Below are 21,742 nucleotides of genomic sequence, written 5' to 3'. Positions count from 1 at the left end.
AAACTTGTTACTAATAATCACATGATGTGACACACTCATGGTGTGTAACCACTCGTGTTGATGATTACATACTCACATTTCAGTTTAGGCCCAAGTTTTTATTTGACTTTGGTGTTCACTGAGAGACTGAATTGATTCTGGGGTTTCTTGACTGTGGAGGTCTGACTGCAATAAAAATGTGCGCTGCAGGAGTAAATATCACAGTGGTTCAGGTAATAACTGTCAAGTCTGATGTTGTTTTGATATTTGACTGCACGGCAGCTACTCTCAAACACCAGCAACACTGTGTAGGTGTGTGTGCATCTCTGTATGTATGTGTGAACAGTTTTAATGATCCCTTACAAAGTAAACATCACTGTTTATTTTGCACCTCTCAGTCCCCATGTGTCTCTATGATTGTTAATAAAAAACAGTTCTGTAGATCTCATTAGTGCAGGTAGCACACACACACATACTCACACACACAGACACACACACACACACACACACACACACACACACACACACACACACACACAAACACACAGCAAGTCAACCAAACACTTCAATTTAGCTTCTGTGGATCTCCTGTAGAGTTTGTGCTTTGATATATTTTTAGTCATCACACAAACCGACCTCCAGCATTTACATGGTGTTTACTGTCATTTAGGTCAGATTAATCCTGTTGGTTGAATTTAGGTATAAAATTTACCTTGAGATTAAGTAGCATAAATGGTAACTTGATCTTTTTTTAGAGACCAAACAAGCGTTACAGGTTGACCCTTCCTTGACCTGAGAGGAGCCGGGCTAGGGTGTAAATTGATTAGTCCGAGTCTCAAACATGGTTGGGGGTTAAGTGTGTCTTCACTCGAATGAACCTTTGAAAAAGGAGAACTATGACAAAATGTATTACAGTTTTCATGAACCAGATACAAACTAAACAATAACATGAAAGACCGACAAATGGACATGTTTTAAAGTTTCAACAATCTGCATATGTGGGAGCACAAACTGTAGCTCCTGATTAATAAAACAGTTCCTCTGCTGCCCAAAATATCTCTTGTTCAGAAGATGATTTAGCTGCTTGACCTGTTGCACCACCATTAGTAAGAAACACCTTACAAGGATATGTGTCATGAATGTTATCCGACGTTACCTGTTCTTGGAAGAAACAGATTTATGGACAAAATTCATCCGAAGTCCACTGAGAATTAGACGAGGGGTGGCTGAGACAAACTACAAAAACATGCAGGCAGCATGCCGACATTTATAAAAAGGAAAGCTAATGTAACTATCAGGTGCTGTAGATGTGGAAGTAACATTAATGTTACTTTCTGTCGACTATCTTTAGTGTTGCTATCAGGAGGAGCGAGTACGTTCCAGGATTAATGTCGTCGTTCCATCGAAATTGTCCTCTAGGTGTTTGCTAAATAAAGATCACAGTGTTTATGTTAATCTGATGATATAGTGTCTCCTTTCAAACTAAAGCCAGAAAATGAACAGTAATTTAGCGAACGAGTGAGTGAGTCCAGCTTCCCGATGACTCCCTGCACAGCACAGGTAGCTGCAGTAATGCTAGGTGAGCAGCAAAAGCTCTATTAGATTAGATAGAGAGAGCGGTTCTGATCAAACACACGGAGTTTGGAAATTCTAACTGGATTGACTGAAGTGAGTCAGTCTGTACTACTGCAGAGCAGAGTGACATGGACACTTTGCGAGAGATACCTGTAACTGGACACAGCTGTAGCCTTAAAATGCCTTGAAGCCATGAACATTAAAAAAGAACATGAGACTAACATGTCACTGACGAAAACGAGCGTCTTTAGTTTTTGTTGACTAAAACTAGACTAAAACTAACAAAAATCAAATGACTAACATTTGACTAAGATGAATGAGACGAAAACTAAATCAAAAGCAGCTGCCAAAATTAACACTGTCCACAGCTGGGTAAAAGAGAGAGGCAGCAGATCAAAGCTCGGCCTCAGGGGCGCCACTCTGCTGGCTGGATAACAGACAGATGAGCAGCCAGCTGTAAAACTCTCATGTGCAAGGGAGACCATGGGTCAAGGCAAAACAAGTCAGATGTTGTTAAAAGGTTTTTTTTTTTACTTTGTTCGTGTCACAAAAATAAGAGAGAGAGACACAGTTAGGGAGCATCAGTGAGATAAAACAGGACATCCAGCTGGCCGCTGGCAAGAAATTCAAAACGAGCGAGATGTTAGACTTTGCAAATGTTGAAGGTGCATGATCAATTTTTTTCCAGAAGAAATACTGTCCAGATATTCATTGTTCATTGTTTCATTTATACTGCTCTGACATTGAAAGTCAATGTACAGATAAAATGTTGGTTTAAAGATTTTTCTTAAGTGTGGCTTTGCATCATTTCTTCTTTTGTAAAATGAGGACAACAACAGCATCAACAAAAAAAAAAGAAAAGAAACAGACATATTGTTAGTTAATTTTTGTGTACAATCACTTCAGTCTGCTCATAAATCATCAGAGCTAATAACCCAGACAAAAATCCTGTGGGTGTTTACTCTGGAAAAAGATGTTTCTATTGAGTTTTTCAAATTAATTTTTGGCCCCTGAAGCACCATGGTGTTTCAGATAATAAGCTATAGACCTTGGTAGATCACAGTTATCTGAATAAATAGGTAGAACTCCCAAAAGTGACCATAAATAATGAAACAGCGTGACTCTACTATCTACTATCAGTAAGATTGCAGTGAATTGCAGAAACATCTTTTGGGACATAATTATCTTGAATATGTTAAAGCACAAATTGTGCCAGTCTGTCAGTTGCTCGAAGCCGGGCTTCATCAGGTGAGATGAAACTGTACAGTGAACGGTGCCTCTTGAGACAAGAGCAGAGGCCAGGTCATTTTTTTCCCTCTGATTTATTCAAATGCAAAGAGAATGTGTGTCTCTGGGGATGAAGCCAGTGAGATAATACTGGAGAATTACGTGCTTGTCTTTATAAAAGGCAGTCTTCATGTGAGAAAATGCGTACACATCCACAGATGGTAATTCGTACTAAGCAATGGTAATATTTTCCAGAATTATTTAACAGGAGCGTGATAATATTTCATCGGGATTACCCTGTGTTTTGATGTTAAACCGGCAGCGGGGAGCTTGACAATGACATCAATGCTTTAGCTGACATTAAGAAATACTTTAAAGTTTCTACAGGAGATGCTAAATGATGATATAGGAGCTTATTGCAAGAAGAGGTGAAAGTATTAGTTGATCAGTAGACCAGTCAATTGACAGAAAAATAATCAGCAAAGGTTTTTTTAAGTCATTTTTTAAGCAAAAACGCCCCAAAGCTGCAGGTTCCAGCTAACCATAATTGTGTTCATTTTAAATTCAATATCTTCAGGTTTTGGACTGTTGGTCAGAAAAAATCAGGATTTTTAAAGACGTGATCTCAGGTTCTGAGAAATTGTGATTAGCCTGGGCTTCATCAGGATTTTTAAATGATTTTTTAAAAATTTAAATTTTTTTTTTTAATTTTAACGATTTTAAAAAAAAATTAAAAATTTAACAATAATGAAAAAAAGTATGTTAGTTGCAACCCTAATTTATCCTAATTTACTTTAAGTCCTCTTATTTAGTATTTCTAAGCAGTATACAAACATTTAATTAGTGGTTTTTACTGTACTACACTATAAAGTAGTGTGTATAAAGCACATTTTTAAATGTTTATTAATATACAATATTGGTGGTGATTGTAACTTTTTCTACGAAGATATTGTTGCCAAACAAACAAACAAAAACCCCCAGAATACTGCTCTTTTACTGCAAAGCAGGGGAGAGGATGATAATTGCTGACACATGTAAGGGAGTGTGTGAGAGAGCTGACAGACGCATTGCAGGGAAGAGTGGCATGACTTAGAGCCAAATCTAAACTACAAGCCAAGCAGGCTGAAATCCATTTTTATTCTCGTTTACATTAATTCATAGCAAGCTTTTAGTGAAGTGAGGAATCCCTGGGCTGCATCAAACTCTAGGACGATTGTTGCCAGCAAGGACCAAGAGCGGGTTTGATCCCTTTCTTTGACCTTTTTGCTCCTGTGATGTTTGATTGGAACTCCTCATTACCTGGAGAATCATATTATTGGCTCGTCTTACTTACTTATTTGGTGACACTCACTTGGCATCTAATGCTGAACACTAGCCTCTTTAAAATCTCCCAACTGCCAACCAAGAAATAATTTTCCTCTTTTTCCTAGTTAGCCTTCTACTGAGAAAAATTAACCCGTATCTGCTCTCTCCACTTCAAGCACACAGAACTGTCTCATATTTACCCCTCTGAATTTTTCTCCCAACCTGGACTCCCCCTTTTCAATACACACTCCAATCTCATCAATTTGCGACTGAAATGCCCATACACACACACATATTATGTTTCAATCAAATGGATAAACAACATATTATTACCAGGAAGCATTTTAATATATTTGACCTTGTGTTTTCAATTTTCTCTATATTTCGGGAAACATTGCTTTAGCACACTGTCAAAAAAGAATCAGTCTTATATCACTGGGCAACAGATACGCTATTCAAGTCCACTAAAACATAGCAGTGAGTCATACAGGAGACGGCTCTGGCTTCGGTTGGTCACAGTCATGTTTTGGCTTAATTTATGCCTCAATGCTGAACTGAAAGACATGGCTTATGAATGAGGTGTGTGCACACTTTCCATAGACACTGCTGTTTGATCTTGGTGGAGGAAGGTCAAGTCACCATCCCATGGGAGTTGGACTTTGTGGCTGGAGACGTGAAGGGCTGCTTCTGTCCCTTCAAACCCCAGCTCCTCAGGATGTTATCCAGATAGATGTCAGGGTGACCATAGCACAGACACTGTCAGTTGGTGGAATTAATGCCTGCATTGCAGCTGAAGTGCTCTTGCAAACTGTACTAATTTACATTACGGTATAAATGCTTTAAGTAATACATATACTATTTTTTATTAATGTATCGACTTGCTGTGTCAAGTAAGTGCTATTCAAGTATACTTGCTTTTGGACTATTTTTAACAATATACTGTAAACTCAAATAATTGGACATAAGTGGATAATTTGAAGCCTTGGGGAAAAAGTCCTCCATAACGTTAGCATTTTTTGATCTGGTGTCCCATATCAGTGCCCTGTCAAGCCATTATAAATGACGTTACAAAACTTGTTCATATGACCCTTTTCTGATCTTATGCCACCATAGTTAATTGATTTTTTTGACTATTTTGAGGGCAGCACAACAAGCTGTAAACACAACACTGACTTATTATCGGCTTTTAAATTGATACAGTGAAAGTGTTAGCAAACAGTTGCCTATTTATACCTCCAGCAGACACAGATCAACATTAGCATTCATTTAGAGTTGTGTTTGTGTCCACATGGTGAATGTACGAGTATTCACATTGCTTTTAGCTCTATTTTGGTCTCCACCAAATCCTGAGGGAAATATCTGGCTTTCTGCCTGCTAAACTCTTTGCTATTTTCACTATTAGTTGCTGACTTCATCTGTGTGTTGAAATCCCCTTAGCAACACCTCTAAAGCCTACTAATTAACAGTTATATCTAATTCTTATAATCCCTACAAAAAAAAATATATAAAAATGGCAAATTGATGTAGACTTTGTTGACTTTGGACATTCCTAGGATAGCTATTTCCCCCTGTTTCCAGTCTTTCTTCTAACCTAAGTTGCCAGCAGCCAGCTGCTGCCTGTAGCTTCAAATGTGGTGTACAGACATGCGGGTCTTATTAATCTCCTCATGTAACTTGCAGCAAGAAAGCAATTAAGCATATTTTCCAAAATGTCAAACTTTTACTTGAAGCTTTGGTTTCTCCTCTGTTTTTTGCCGTTATGAAACTTAATGTAGTTCCACCATTGCTCTAGCCAGACAACAGTCTGAGAGTATTTTCAGCAGAGGAGTTTCTTCTCGGGAAAATTTTAACATAGGTGATTTTAAGTGGGTCAAATACCATCACTCTGTCACAATTCCAGGACAGTAACCCTTTGGCATGTTACTGGATGGTAGTTTACTGACTTATCTGGAAAAATTTGCTGTGTCAAACCCAGAACAGGTCTTTTTACTATGGTTAATGTTCCAGGTTAAACCAGATAACTCAGTAAACTGGCCCCTGTTTTACTCCAATATTAGGATTATGTTATGTTAACAAACATTACTCGTGTAAACAGCATTATAAAGCATTAGAACATAATGCAAAAATAGACTTTGTTGCAGTCTAAATCTAGCCCTTGTATTAAATGACCTGTCAATCAGTTTGAATATGATACTGGAAACCACTGATTTTTGGTAGCAAGGTGACCCTTTTTTCATTTTTGGATTGTCGATTGTACATTTAACTACAGCAAAAGGCAAATTTTCACATATGTGGACAGTGAGAGCTTGTCATAATTATATTCTGTTCTTCACCATCGGGCCCTGATGGTGGAATGAGCTACCAAATGTTATCAGAGCAGGGGTGTTGCTCTCTATCTTCAATTATCTCTTGAAGACTCATCTCTTCTGAGAGCACCTCGTCTTGCAACACCTCTAACAACCTAGCATGCCTAACTCGCACTTACTGTGCACTTCTTTACCTGATCTCCTGGCACTTTGTCTTATTGAACAGATTTAGTACTCTGAACTTACTCCAAGATCTCCCACTGTACTGAAGTGTGAGTGTTATCCCCCACTTGTAAGTCACTTTAGATAAAAGCGTCTGCCAAATAACTAAATTTAAAAGTTCTACATGAGATTTGCGTCAGTAAAGGATTTTTCCGCCTGAGCTTGACATTTACAAACATACACGGTTTCATGACAAGCGTGTACCATACAAAGATGAAAAATGTCTGGAAAAAACACACCATGTTAATGCAGTGAAAGCCTTTCAACATCACCATCACACTAAGCTTTCAGTCAGTGTACTTATCATCAAAATCACATGTTCTGTTCCCATGTCGACTAACTTGTCCCATTTCACCTTGAATTAAAATGTGTATTATATTCAAACCTAGATGTCAAAGAGAGGGGGGAAAGATACATGATGTGTGTAAAAGTCAGTGTGTTTTTCTTGAAAAAGGAACATCTGAGAAGAAACATACTGGTGGGATATACCAGCTAACTGAAGCCAAGCTGCAACCAATTACATCATAAATTGAGTTATTGGACTTAATTCATTTGGAAATACCAAAAGCCTGATTCACTGCACATGAATTGGTCAGAAGTGTGTCTGGATGCAGAGAGACGTCGAAGCATCTCAGCATCTCAGCATAAATACACAGATTTTGGCATGGTGATGCATGGTTGTAATCAAGGTCTTATCAAATGTGATATAATGGAGCCTCTGCTCTAGAACAGAATGAACCTCTTGGCCTTAGTTTACCCAGACACAGAGCTCAAGCCCTGAATGGATATGAAGAAGTATCTTTAGTTTTCTTTTGAACAAGCACAAAATAACTCCTTGTTTGTTTATTGGCTCTGCTTGATATTCACCGATCAGCCATAACAGTAAAACCAGTTACCAGTTTTAATGTTGTGGCTGAATGGTTTAACTTAAGCATGAAATAACTGACTGGTGTATAGTCCATTTCATTCATTTCAAATAGCTAATATGTACCCAATACCTGTGATACTATTAGACACAGATTGTTTAATTGCATAAATTTAAGATTTTAGATTAAAGTTCTATACAAGTTTTTGTTTTCTTTGATTTTTTGCTGGCATTTCATTCTGTTTGTCTCTTGGTTGTCCCATTGAGAAAGCCCCTCATTAAAAACAGAAAAAAAAAAATTATTCCCGTCTGAAAATCAGTCTTAAGTCTTCCTTGTCTACGAACAACGGCGGGTTTAGAGAACAAACTGTGTTTTGAAATGTCCAGTAAGAAGACGTGTTTTACTTTCAAGCCGTGAAAAATGTAACTTGATTTTCTACTGTTTTTTTTTATGGAGCTGCTCCATTTGTCACCAGTTTACTTGCATAACCTTTTTTTATTTAGCAGCTGAATTAGGTCCAATGACCGGTCGGATTTTTTCCGCATCAATTTTTGTGAGCTCAAAACTGTGTCTCTAAAGAGCTTAAAGATTTAAAGTTGTCATATGGCTTCACTTGAACACAGTGTAAGATCCAAAAGCATTGTCACAGACTTCACATTTCATATAAAGTTCAGCACTTTTCTTCAACTAGCCTGTTTGAGTGTTTGGGATATAAATGTAGTTCTGTAAGAGCAGCCCTGTAGTAAATGAGAAGAAGGAAAAATAAAACTGAGAAATGAGGAATCTCTGATGGTTCTGAATGAAATGTTTTTTGTCAAGTAATGCTTTTACTCTGTAACTTAGAGCATATGAACAGACAGAACTTGTGCACTGAACTTTTTGTGCATTTACATTTTCTCTGATAATTTGGGGTTTCTGGGACTGTCCTCACAAGAAATGACAATATTTGTTGTTTTGTTGAAAGGCCTAAAACAACCTATAGTATGCTTATGTTTACCTGACAAGAACATCTAGTGAAACTTTGTATGTTTTGGATAGACGATTGATTATTGAAAATTAAGTTTTGCTGCCTTTTTATTACACTCATTGAGCTGCGACTTGTTATCTGATCTTTTTCCAGCCAACAGAGTATAATGAAGGGCATAGTGACATATTTTAGAGTTACGTTTGGCTGGCTAAGTCTGTTGTTATATCTTTCACAATAAGTGCTTTTTAAAAGTTTTGCATTGATACATTTGAGTCAACTGTCAACATCATAACCCTGAGCTAAGGACCTAGATTTGCTCTAATTTCCAGTGGTAATGAGAGCTGTCAGCAATTGTTCCCAAGTTGCCTAAATGTTTATTCTTTTATCTGCCCACATTAAACCTCTGAGCACATTAAGGCCAATTTGAGGGTCTTGAGCGAGTTTTGATTTTGCCTCTACATGTCTAATATCTATATTATCTGATTTGACATAAAATTAAAGTAGAAAGTTGATTTATGGTTCAGAGTCATGCTGGTATGTTCAAATGGTTTCCAAATACTTGTGTGCGCATCTGGAGCTTAATAGATGGGGTGTTGGAGATGATAGCATGTTTGCTTCTCTTGGACGGCCCTCTGAGCGCAGACGAGAGCACAAATGTGTTATGCAGTATTTGACAGATGAGAGCAGATGAGAGATGGAATATGAAATGCAACTTTCTGTTTAAAGTTTAGATTTAAGGCTTATTTTAGCTTTGAACAGGTACACACTGACTTTGAAAAAAATAAACCCTGAACTGAAACGTTAACACTAATGTTTATACTGTTGAAGCTCCCTCACATGAATCATTTGTGACTGATAATGTATCAAACACCAGTATAATCAAGCTGTTCCCTTCTGGGAGGACAATTAATATGCTTTGAATTGCACATTTTTCTCTCTTGACTTTACCAGGATTTTAAAATCTCAGCAAATTGGACAAAGTTCTCTTCCTGGTAAAGGAATTTTGCAGTAGATTTTTTCATATCCAAATCAAGAGTCTAAGGAACAGTTTATCAACAGTTTATCAACACTTTTTTTAAGTCCCAAAATTAACATAAACCCAGGATTCAGACTGTTGGAATGTATAATTGAGAATTATTCACATTTCTGTTTTATTTTCAAGTGCATGATGGGAGATCCAAGTTGAATATATGGAAATAGTGACAGGCCTATATTTCAAATGTTTTTATTTTTGCCAATTTCTAATATTTCCCGGACTCTATTTGCTTATCAGGTAGCCCCGCTATGACCCCAAGTTTGAGAAACTCTGGTCTTAGGATAGACGATGTCGTATGTTGTACAGACTTTAAAGGCAAATTTGTGATTTGGGGTTTTTTTGAATGCTACATTTGAGGAGTTTTCCAACCTGTTCAGTTGGTGACGTAGGACAAACAAAAGAAAAGTGGAAAATTTTTCCGGGCCCCTTTACGTCTGTTTTTCTCATATTTTTCTTTTTCTTTTTGTAACATCTGACATTGAATCCAATAAGAACTAACTCACTTATACCAAATAACTTGCAGTATGGTTGGACTAGAATTGATCGACAAGAATTGAATAAGAGCATTGTGACTTTATTGATCCCAGAGAGAAAATTGGATTTAGGCTATATTATTATTGCAACATAACAGACAGATCCAGTAAATTACTGGCACCCCCTGAATTTTAAGTACAGAATTTAGAATATCTTCAGAAATGAATGCAAATTAACCAATTTTGTATAATCAAAATATTTTCATAAAATGTCCAAGATTACTAAAACATAAGAAAAAAAATAAAAATAAAAATTGCATTACACATTTACTCATTTGGCAGACGCCTTTATCCAAACAGATATACAAGTGAGGCAACTTAGGGTTCAATGTCTTGCCCAAAGACACTTCGGCGCATGGACAGGAAGAGATGGAGATTGAACAACCGACCCTGCTATCAGTGGATAACCCGCTCTACCAGCTGAGCAACAGCCGCCCTGAGTTATCATTATAGTGAAATAATACAAACACAAAATGTATCCCAGACACAATTATTAGCACACTTCACTAAAATTTGGTAGCAGAACCTTTAAATGTTTCTTGTAGCCATCAAGAAGCTTCTTGCACCTGCCTGCTGGTAGTTTCTGCCACTCTTTCATTGCTACGTGTTCAAGCTCTTTTAAGTTTGCAAGAGTCCTTTTTGCAATGGCAGACTTCAGCTCCTGCAAAGGTTTTCAATGATTTAGGTCAGGACTCATTGCTGGCCAGTTTCAAACAGTCCATCCTTTCCTTTTAAAAAATTCTTTTTTTTAGGAGCTAGATGTGTGTTTTGAGTCGATGTCCTGCTGAAAGACCCAAGACCGTTGCTTCAAACCTAGTTTTCTGACACTGGGTTTCGCTCTAGGATTCCTTGATAATCTTCTCATTCCTTTGATACATTCAATACCTCCAGTACCAGAGGCAGCAAAGCAGCCCCACAGCGTGATAGAACCTCACCATGTTTTACTGTTGTTAGGGTGTTTTTACCTTATGGGCTTCATTTCGTTGCCTACAAACAAACTGAAGCTCTGCATTCCTAAAGAGCTTTACTTTGGTTTTATCTGTCTATAGAAGATTATCCCAGACAGATGGTGGGTTATCTATGAAAGTTTTACCAAACGTTAGTTTTGCCTTTTGTGTCTTTCTTTCAATAGTGGTATCCTTCTCGGCCTTGGCCCATGGAGCCCTACTTGGTTTAGTGTGTTACCTATGGTACGGGGCTGAAACCACCACTCCAAATTGCTCCAGGTCAGCCTGAAGCTCTTTAGACGTCTTGGATGGTGTTTTTTCCATAATCTGCATCAACTTTTACAGGCTTCCCTCATTGAGTTTCTTCTTAGTACGACGTCCTGGAATAATCAAAACTTTTATGACTGTGAAACTTGATATCATTATGAACTGTTGAAACAGGGATTTCAAGATCTTTGGCGATTGCCTTGTAGCCTCAGGAAATGTTGTTATTTGATAATAGCATTTCTAATACTTTCAGATTGCTCTCTTGTCTTCACCATTGTGAAAAGAAACTGGAAAAAATCTTACCCTTTTTATGCAGTAAAACCATTCATTTGTTAATCCAGGTCATGTGAACACTGAAAATTAAGCACAGGTTAGTTTTATTTGTTTTTTATTTTGTTTAAGGAAGTAGTTTAAATTCATCAAAAGGGTACCAATAACTGTGTCAAGCATACATTTTATTTCTGTATTTTTTATTTCACTTAGTGAAAATATATATATATTTTTTGTTGTTCAGTAACTTTTATAATTTTATTAATAATATTTGATTATACAAAAATGGTTCATTTGCATTTATTTCTGAAGATATTCTAAGTTCTGTACTTAAAATTCAGGGGTGCCAATAATTTCAACCAGGACTGTATATATACTATATGGTTTAAGGTCAAAACACGTCATAGAGCTTTAATTGACCACACAAGTATTAACTGAGAAAAATGCTCATGGATTAAAGTATGTTCCTCGAAATCTTTTCATTCCCAGTAGCTTATGGTTAATGTTATTTGTAAAAATGAATATGTTGAATGAGTACTGAAAAACAGTTGTACACGTACATTTTTGGTTGGACCGCAACAACTAGGCCAGACTTACAAACGCAAATGTCCGTGACTGAGTGACTGCCAGACTGAGTGATGAAGTTACACAATTGGTCCACCAAATGCCACGTGACTGAGTGATGAAATTACATCATAGGTTGGCTGGCCGATTGTTGGAGTTTCCCAAGGCTGTTGCTCTTTCAAAATGAATTGGTGCAAACAGTTTGTATGACATCATCAGGGGGCGTTTACAGGCAGTGTTGCCAATTCACCACCTTTGTCGCTAGATTTACCAACTTTTCAGACCCGTTTAGTGACTTTTTTTCAAAAAAGCACCTTGTGACAAATCTAGCGACTTTTTCGACAAACCTTTGGTACTTTCAATAGAAGAGAGTTACCAGTCTCCCTGTGAGGTCAGGCTTTCCCTCCGCAGGCACACCTCTCTATGCGTCACATTAAACTGACCGCACGGCAGCTGACACAGACGTGAATGAGCCTCTAACTTTCTCTCTGAGTGATAATTTTACAGGTAAATACAGCTGAAATCACAGCACAGCCATTGTTTTTAACTTATGTGTATGGAGATTTTTTTCAGATGATGTCACGGTTATAAAATCAGGATTTAAGCAGTGCAAGCACCACTTTGGAAATGGCTTGGAAGTGACTACTGGTTAACATATAGTCTTAATGGGCCGTGTTTCATTCACTAGTTCATACTTGTTCTGTTGACTGACAAAAGAAACAGAAAGACGTATATGAGAACAGCTTTATTGGGAATTCGGCTGAACTGAATTACTGTATATGTGAGCACAGAGAATAGGAGAGAAGCAAATAGATAAAGAGCATATATGGTAGGTTTTGGTCTAGTCTTGCTTATTTGACATGGATAATGACATTTAACGACTTTTCAAGCAGGCTTTAGCTACGTTCCATTGAAAGTAGTTGTTTACAGCAGTTCCAGAACAATTTCAACAACGTCCTCAATTTTGCACATTTGACCAAGTCTTATTTTTGGACTTGGCTCCAAATTTGGTTATATAAAAATTGCTATTTAATTTTTACTACTTGTTTTTGTTTTCAGACAGCTCAATATCCTATTCAGTTTCTATACCCACAAATTACTCTTCAGGGCTATGCCTATTTTATATCCCAGACATTACAGGAATGACACACACATGGTCTTTTAAGAGATCAATTTATGACAATCTTTTTGTTTAATCTCTTTAAAGATGCCATCAGCAAAGTATTGTTCTGTAGGAACATCTATAGGAAATGTTTAGAAAGTGAAAGTTAGATAATGGGTTTGACTTCTGACTGTCATAATAGAGCTGAAGTGATGAGTCATTTAATCAACAGAAAATTAATTAAATTAAACTCTTTTGACAATTGATCAGTCATTTAAGTCATTTTGTAGCCAAATATCCCATTTTTTTGGTCTGTTTCCAACTTCTTAAATTATGAATATTTAATGCTTTTCTGGCTCACATACAGTATGTTAGTAAATTCAGTATCTTTGGTTTTTAGACTGTTGTCCACTTAAAATAAGCAAAGACATCACCTTAGGGTCTGGGAAATCCTTATAGAGCATTTTCACAATTTTATAACATTTTATACCCAATACAATTAATCAATTTATTGAAAAAAATCTCTGCAGATTAATTGCTAATTAAAATAAGCATTAGCTGCAGCCACAAAGTATAACACAGACAAATGTAATGCAAAAAAGGTGAAAAATTGGAACACTAAGAAGTTCATGGAGACTTTAATGGGCTACAAAATTTGTCTCTTGTCTCTGTATAAACTGTGTCTCAGCCCTTCATGGTAGGTGAGAGAAGTTAGTGACAGCGGCACTTGGTAAAGTTCAGGGATAAAAAAAGTATTTATTGAAGTATTTATTTTAAATTACTGCCTAATGAGCTGAAACGTGACATCCTTAGATTTCTGTCACAATATGATGAGCCGCCATTAAATTTAAACTGCATTTATTTTAACTTCGCTAGCATGGATGGAACACAGACGATTTGAAAAGCAGTTTACCCACGTGAACCTTGTTTCTGAACCTATAAACAAGCTTATATTCCTGTTACGAGAACATGGGAACAGACATACATTTTAAATTGCTTTTCCAGTGGAAGATAAAGTGAGGCTTGTGTCTAGCATTGTCATTATTTAAGTTTAATCATCCAGACTTGTCACTGTGACAGCCATCTTTGTAGAGTTAAGAGTAATGCGGGTTTACTTTTTATCCCTTTCCATTTTTTGTCACCAAAATGTCTGACTTTAACACAGGAAACTGCTGTTTGTTTCCCATTTCATTCTGCAAGTCAATGTAGGTTTCTTTAAACTGTGATCACAATCGTTCCCTATGACCTTAACCGTGTAGTTATTTTAACCATGACAACGAATGCTCCCTAACCTGAATGAAGTAATAATTTCAGCTCAAATCGTCTTTTGCCTGAACCTAACCAAACCTTAATCATAGTTTTCTCATCATAAAATATTTCAACAATGATTTGTAATGGATAGGATAGGCACAGACAAATTATCTACTCATGTGTCGTTCAGAAGGGCAGTATTTTGTCATTTATCTTGGAGGACTCTTTGCAAAAATGTGCTTGCCAGCACCTCCAAAGCTCACCAATTAACACATTATATATTTTTTGTTCATCCACATTTGTGCATCCACCTGTCAGTGTGCACTGCACTGTATGCAAATAAGTGTTTTTGCTAACATGTCCAACTGTCCCTCTAACTTTTACCTTCTCCTATACCTGCAATGGACTGGTCGTCTTGACTATTCCACCCTAGAGCATCAACTCTCCATGATAATCGTGTATAAATTCTCATGTGTTGTGCGTTCAACTTGTGTTCGCTGTGGATGGTTTAGCTAATGTATGTCCTCTGGCTGTGGGCGAACATGGCAGGGTCACTGAACCTCTGTGTTTCTGTTTGACTCTCCAGCAGCCTGATGCTTTCTCTGTGTCTGTCTAGCTTTACATTGAGCTCCGCTGAAAACAATTTGTGAATGATTCACTGCATTTAAAAGTGCAACATCTACCAAGTATGTACTGTACTCCTCTTACGTCAGTAGCCCTGGAAAATGTCAAAGATGGATCGGAGCACTGGCTAATGCTGTAATCAGTTTTATGCCACCTTAGTGTCACTGTTGCACCATCTGTCTCCAAAGAAAACACTTCCCTCATCTTTGTAACCAGTTGTTGCTGAGTTAAAAATTTCCCAAGCCAATTTTCAGACATCTTTTAAGGTTTTGAAAACTTCTGCTTAGGATTTAGTTTACTGACAGACAAAACATTAAGCCCCACTTTTAATTTCTGAGACGCAGCTTTGATCACGCTACACTCTACCAAGAAGTCAGTGCGGAAGTTGACTCCTCTCAGTGGAGGGTTTTGTGGGTGAGAGTTTTGTTTTATTTCAGCGTGTTTTGCTCAATTTTCATTTCTCTGACAGCCTCATAAATGAAGTGTAGAGTTCTGAGACACACTTGAATGGGCTCATAATTGCACACTTGCATGCAATTATTGAGGACGAGGGTAAACTAGTTACAATATATGCCACAGAGTACTTCTTTTAGAGTGGATTCAGCAAAAGTGGGCCTGTGGACACTAAATAGTGTCCACTACTGTAACAAATTTTCACTCACGACATTTATGTTTTTGTGCAATGATACAACCGTTCTTAACATATTTTCAATGTAAAATTTTGAAGAGAATTGATTGTTGTTTAAAAGCAATAGACTCTCAAATCCAACATCGTTCAGGGATTTCAGGTTTAGTGGGAGAGCTGGTCTTTTAAAGTGGGATACTGACTTATTATGTATTTTAAAGCAAAGACAACTCATCGACTCTTTTAGATAATTCAATTCAATAATTTTAATTCCTCCTACAAGAACATAAACTGTTTAAAAAGTACAATTGTGTCTTCTTTAAAATAACAGTCCAATAGGGCTTTGTGATATCACCCATGATCTCCTATCCCGATAGAGGTCACTTCATAACCAGATAACAATACATATCGTTACCTGTTACTCATACCTTTTCCCGTCCGTGTTAACTGGGGCCAAGTTTTTACAGATGTAAGTTGCAACAGAAGCCATAATCTCCTTCCATCTTCTTGATTCTTTGCCATATGGTGTGCTGCGGGTGAAAGCTTCTTGCAAGTCTGAATCTGGGGTTTGTTTTGAAAACTCCACTGTACTTTTGTAGCTCTGATCCATAGACTTTCTCTGTACTGTTTGACATGATTCTTGCATAGGTGGTAAAAGAGGTTAGTGGTGTTTGAGTCTGTTGCAGGGACCAGTCTGTGCCATAATTTGCAAAGTACGGTTTTCTGGTCCAAGTCAGACTTTTCATACCAAAACCTCGTCCATGCAATAGAAGTAGCCCCTCTTTTAGGTACGAGTTCCTTGTTTTGTCTTGGCTGGTCGGAGCCCTTCTGTTTGGAATTACCCCGTTCCATGTCTGCTCCAAGTTTGTTTGTGTTGCCTTCATGCAAATTTCCCTGCCTGAATCTCTGCCATGTGAAAGACTGCAAAGCGTCATCCAAAAATATAGCTATAAAGAGTGATATTTGACTCAACGAAATAAATGATAGAGCATAATACTATTGTCACACGAAATATATGGTCATATCGCATAGCCCTACAGCCCAATCAGTTATACTACAATCAACTAATGATCACCAACTTTTTAATAATTAATATATAAATAAAATATATACACCGACCAACCACAACATTATAACCGGTAGCTGGTTTTAATCTCACTATGTGAGCTGAATACACGTATCCTCACCTTTGAAGTTCCTCTTGGGAGGACTTTTGTGTGTTTGTCTACATGCTTGTGTATGTTGTGTATAATGTGTGTTCTGTATGTGCTTCATTGCCATCATTTTGCTGTCCATTGCCGTAAATTTTTTTCTTCCTCTAAAGCTCCATCTGTCTTCACACCTGATGCTATAAAGTTGTCATTGGATGTTTTAAATCATGGCTCTCTTTATATCAGTTCAGCTGTCTTCATGTGTCTTCCAAGTGGGAATAAGGGATAAGACCTGAGAGGGAAAGAGAGATTTTAGGGGATCAGGACCTCGTTAAGCAGTCAGAAAAAGATAAAGCTTCAATCTCAGCACATGTTGACTCAGCATACACAACTTGGCCTTTCAGACTTCCATATTGCACTAAGAAATGTTTTATTTCTTTTTGCGTTTTTACCCTTACCCCACCAGGTGCAAAAGCAAGGAAGCAAGGAAGCAGGAATTCATTTTTTTTTAGTGTTAATTTTACAATAGTCTCAGTCTTTCCACGACTTTGGTCCTGCCTGAAATATCTAACTATATCTAACTAACATCCTAAACCTTTTGGTGATCTTTTCGGTAGTGCGCCAGTGAGGTTGACTTTTGTGTTTGCATCAAAGTCTGTTCACAAGTTTTTGGGAGAACTACTTTATTTGTGAAATATGTGCTAGCAGCTTGAGGCTACATTAGCTGCAACTAGCACAATGCATTTGAATCTCTGACTGAACTGCTAAAATACTAAACTAAGACGATGAACATTGTAAACATTATACCTGCTAAACATCAGCTTGTTAGCGTTGTCATTGTGAGCATTTAGCATGCTCATGTTAGCATTTAGCTCAAAGGACCACTGTGCCTAAGTATAGCCTCATAGAGTTGCTATCATGGCTGTAGACTCATAGTCTTGTTTTCAAAGCAAGTGCTGATACTTTTGTAAAAATAGCGTGACTCAGTACATATGGCCTAGAAGATAGAAGTGTAAAAAAGCAAGGACTTGTCACCAGAATACAGATCTGAGACCCTCTGAAGCCCAGGGTTTTTTGACCTGACAAGCAGCCAATATTCACATAATAATTTTCCAGACAGCTCTGTAAACAGGCCCAGATTTCTTTGTTGTCACACATATCACTGTGGTGTGAACTAAATCCTATGAGGGGAAAGTGAAAGATGAGATGGTGGGAAATAGCTGTGAGATGGAGAGGGGATTGGTCAGGTCTATCAGTGGCAAATTGGCCCAGGCTATTTTGCTGCCTTTTCTGTTAGAGAACAACATCAGATGAGATGAATCTCCTGAGCCGCTCGGGCGATTCCCAAAAAACTGTTTGCTATTTTATGTTAATAATAGTCTGTTAATGTTTTTTTCTCTTGGAGGAATCCCCCTCTTTTTTGGGCTATTTAATTTTTCCGGTTTCCGTGTACAGGAATCTATCCATAGCTACTTTTATTCCATAATTACCAATGAATAGCAAGGCTGACATTCAACTACATGACCGCCTCAACCTCCCATCATTATCATCACCAACTGCTTTTAATAAACTGTCCTTCTTTTCGATTTGTCCTGCTTGACCTGTTTGACCTTGCCTTACAGGCATCAGAGAACAGCAATGTCACTGTTCAGGGGGCATTACGGGGGTTAAGTTGCAATGACCCACTGAAATATGATCATCTCTCTCATTGTCCAGTGGTCACGCTGGTTAGTATGTTGAATGTCATGTCACGTGTAAAGTCCCCTCCTTTTCAGTAATGTTCCATCCTCCATGTCCAGAGACTTTATCCAAAATAAGACTATGTCTGTTGGTTTTTTGTGTGATGTTTGGTAGCGGCCCTATTTCTGGATTAATTTAACTAGTGGTTCATACATCCATCTATCTATTCTTAGTACCACTTGTCACTTTCAGGGTTATGGGGGCTGAAGCCAGTCCCAGCATGCAGGCTCAGGCAGGGTGCTCAGGCGCAGGCAGGGTGCACTAGGACAGGTTACCAGTCTGTCTCTGGCCTAACAAATAAAGACAGATGACCAAGAGTGTAGGTTTGGTTTTAGTCGTGGGGACTTAATGGATGCTGTGTTAGTGCTATGTCCTGGATTTATATTGTAACATATTTATATCAATCTAGCAAATTACACATTATGCTTAAACTGGTTATCACGGTTTCCATTTGCTGTGTTAGTAATGCCCATGTGAACATGTCATTGACAGAGACCTGATACTTAATGATAGATAATGTTGTACTGCAGCTTCACTAAAACAGCCCTTCCCTTACTGCCCTTATTGCTGATTAATGATCATTTGTTGTGTCTTTTTAGGAGAAGACTATAATTACATTATATCAAGTGTAAATACATTTTCTTGATTGGAGAAGGTTGCTCTTCTTTAATGTCCGTCTGTAAATCAGTCCACCTATTTGGTCCTTGCTGAAATGTCTCAAGAAATATTGGATGGATTTTTTTTTTTTTTTTTTTTAAGTTTGTACAGGAATTTATGGTCCCCAGAGAATGAATGGTGATGAATTTTATAGCCCCCTGACTTTTCCTCTCGTTCGACCATGAAGTTTTGTGTGAAATGTCTCAAAAACAATTGGTAGGATTTTCACGATATTTGCTACAGACATCTGTGTTCCTTTGAAGAATTACAACTTTGGTGATCACATAACTTTTAATCTAGTGCCAACATCAGCTCAAAATTTTGCTTTGTTTGGTTTATTACTAAATACCCCCAAAACTAAGCTTATTCCCATCAGCCTCAGTTGTACTTTGAGTTAAGTGCTAAATAAAAAATGCTATCAAGCTAAACTAAGGTGTTGAAGACAGTAAACATTATACCTGCCAACCATCAGCTTGTTAGCATTGTCACTGTTGGCATGTTAGCATGCTCATGTTAGCATTTAGCTCAAAGCACCACTTTGCTTATGTTCAGCCTCATAGAGCTGCTAGTGTGGCTGCAGACTCCTAGTCGTGTTTAAACCCTGAGTAGTGTCTGCAGATCTTATTCTCAGGCTGTGGACAACCAAGAAAATTTAGATAGTTAGGGCAGCAGGTAGTAGAAGGGAAGTAGGTTTCATTATCTGCAAAAGCAAATCTTGATTTGTGGGAGTTAAAATGATCGGAAATCCCACTGAATATTTGATTAGGGTATTTGTGTGTAATAAGCCACAAAGTAAGGTAAGATAAAGGCATGACATCAAATGATCCACAGTATGGAAATGGTAAATTGCTTCCATATTGTCTCATCTACAGCTAAAACACTGGCACTGAGAGGTTGGTCACACAAATGTACCGTCTAAAGTGCCATCAGGCAAACATGCTGAAGGAATTTCAGTCTTACATAAGAGAAGGGCCTCTGTTTGTTAACAGTTGAGCCTGATAATTCAAGTTCCATGTATTCAAGGCTTACAAGCACAACCCAGGCACCCATTTGTTTCTTCAAAAAAACACCACATTGTCACATTTTCACAAATGAGTCTCGCCCAAGAGAACTGCAATTACAACTCAACAGGGCGACTGGGGTGATCGAGGACACTGAAATGCATTGTATAGGAGCTTGAAGTACTTTGTGTATGTATGACTTGCCAACATAAGTAAAACAAGTAGTGTAAACACTCTTTCTGTCTGTGTGCTTGTCTCTTCTCAGTTAGCAGTACCTGTGACGCCCTTTTGAACAGATTTCAGGAGGAGAACTCAGATCAGATGTTTCCTCGTCACCTGGACTCAGAAGATGACAGCCAAAGTGAGAGCTGCTTACCTCCTAAAGCGCTGACACACACAAACACCAAATAAGTATTCCCACAATCATATGTGTCATTATTATCGTTAGTTTCAATGATTACCTGCATCCATGTAAGTACGGATCTGGATGACTGTGACTGGAAAGTACAATTATAACAGGAAAGTGTAATAGTATGAAGTGTACATACAGCACCTGAAAACAGAAAAGTGCTCGTTGTGAATTTCAGGTGTAAGTTTGACTCGATGCATAGCAGCATTGCTCTGTAAGATTTTGAAATCTGAAGAACAAAGCAGTACACAGGCAGCATGCTGACACCAGGAAAATAATTTGGTAGTAAAAAAGCCATCCGCCACATTTTCGGGTCATTTGGGATCAAAGGAAGCTTATTTTTGGTTGATTTATAACTGAAAGAAATGAAAATGGATTTCAAAGAAATAACAAATTAATAATGTGCCTATTTCAGTCTTTTATCCCCAGAGGGATTCCAATGGCCCTTTGCCATATTAACTGTAGTGGCAGTTTCCTCTCAACATCACATGACGTCTCGCTCACTTCCTCATCTCTCATCCTGTTCATGAACCCCCAACACATGCAGACACATAATCACTCAAAATTTACAAAGAGTCTGTCTGTTTGGCCGTTAACACATTTTGGATTTCAATTAAATTTAGTGAAGTTTTAGACCATGACCCAAGGGAGTGATTAGTCTGCAACTCCAGGAACTTGTTGAACTTGCTGTTTTTTTCCCCATTAATTACTGTACATAGTTAACTGGAAAGCATCTGGTACATGTATCTAATGACTGTATATGACTAAATGAATTAAATTGCAGTTCTGCTTCCAAAAAATTTCTAAACATTTTCAGTTATAAGACTTGTGAATTTAGAGGGTTTTGCAGCCTTGGTGAGTGGCGTCATGTATTTCCTTATTTACATGATTCTGTGCTCTCAAGAAAACATCTTGTTTGTGTTGAGAGCATTTAATGTAGTTCTCCTGATCCCCCTCCAAAGAAAAACAAAAAAAATCACAAAAAAAAAAAAAAAAAACACTAAAAGCGCCGTCTTTAGCCATCCCCTCTCTGTCATTCAGAAAAAATAGCTTTGGCTCATTTGTGAGGGAATAACAGATGCTGTTTGTTCTCTGCAAAATAATGTTGACTAGCTGGT

At 37.7% G+C, this 21,742-nt stretch overlaps 1 protein-coding gene across 1 annotated transcript in view; it reads left to right on the top strand.

Moving 5' to 3' along the window:
* ltk (leukocyte receptor tyrosine kinase) overlaps nucleotides 1–21,742 on the top strand; it is a 57,621-nt gene that overhangs the window by 3,992 nt on the left and 31,887 nt on the right. Inside the window, exon 2 of the mRNA XM_040137336.1 lies at nucleotides 20,481–20,576. Coding sequence (XP_039993270.1) covers nucleotides 20,481–20,576 — 96 coding nt within the window. The remainder of the gene's footprint in view (nucleotides 1–20,480; nucleotides 20,577–21,742) is intronic.

Source organism: Xiphias gladius, chromosome 10 (genome assembly GCF_016859285.1).
Source record: "Xiphias gladius isolate SHS-SW01 ecotype Sanya breed wild chromosome 10, ASM1685928v1, whole genome shotgun sequence".
Lineage (NCBI taxonomy): Eukaryota > Metazoa > Chordata > Actinopteri > Istiophoriformes > Xiphiidae > Xiphias > Xiphias gladius.
The sequence above is the reverse complement of the archived record's forward strand: the minus strand, read 5'-3'. Positions and strand labels throughout refer to the sequence as shown.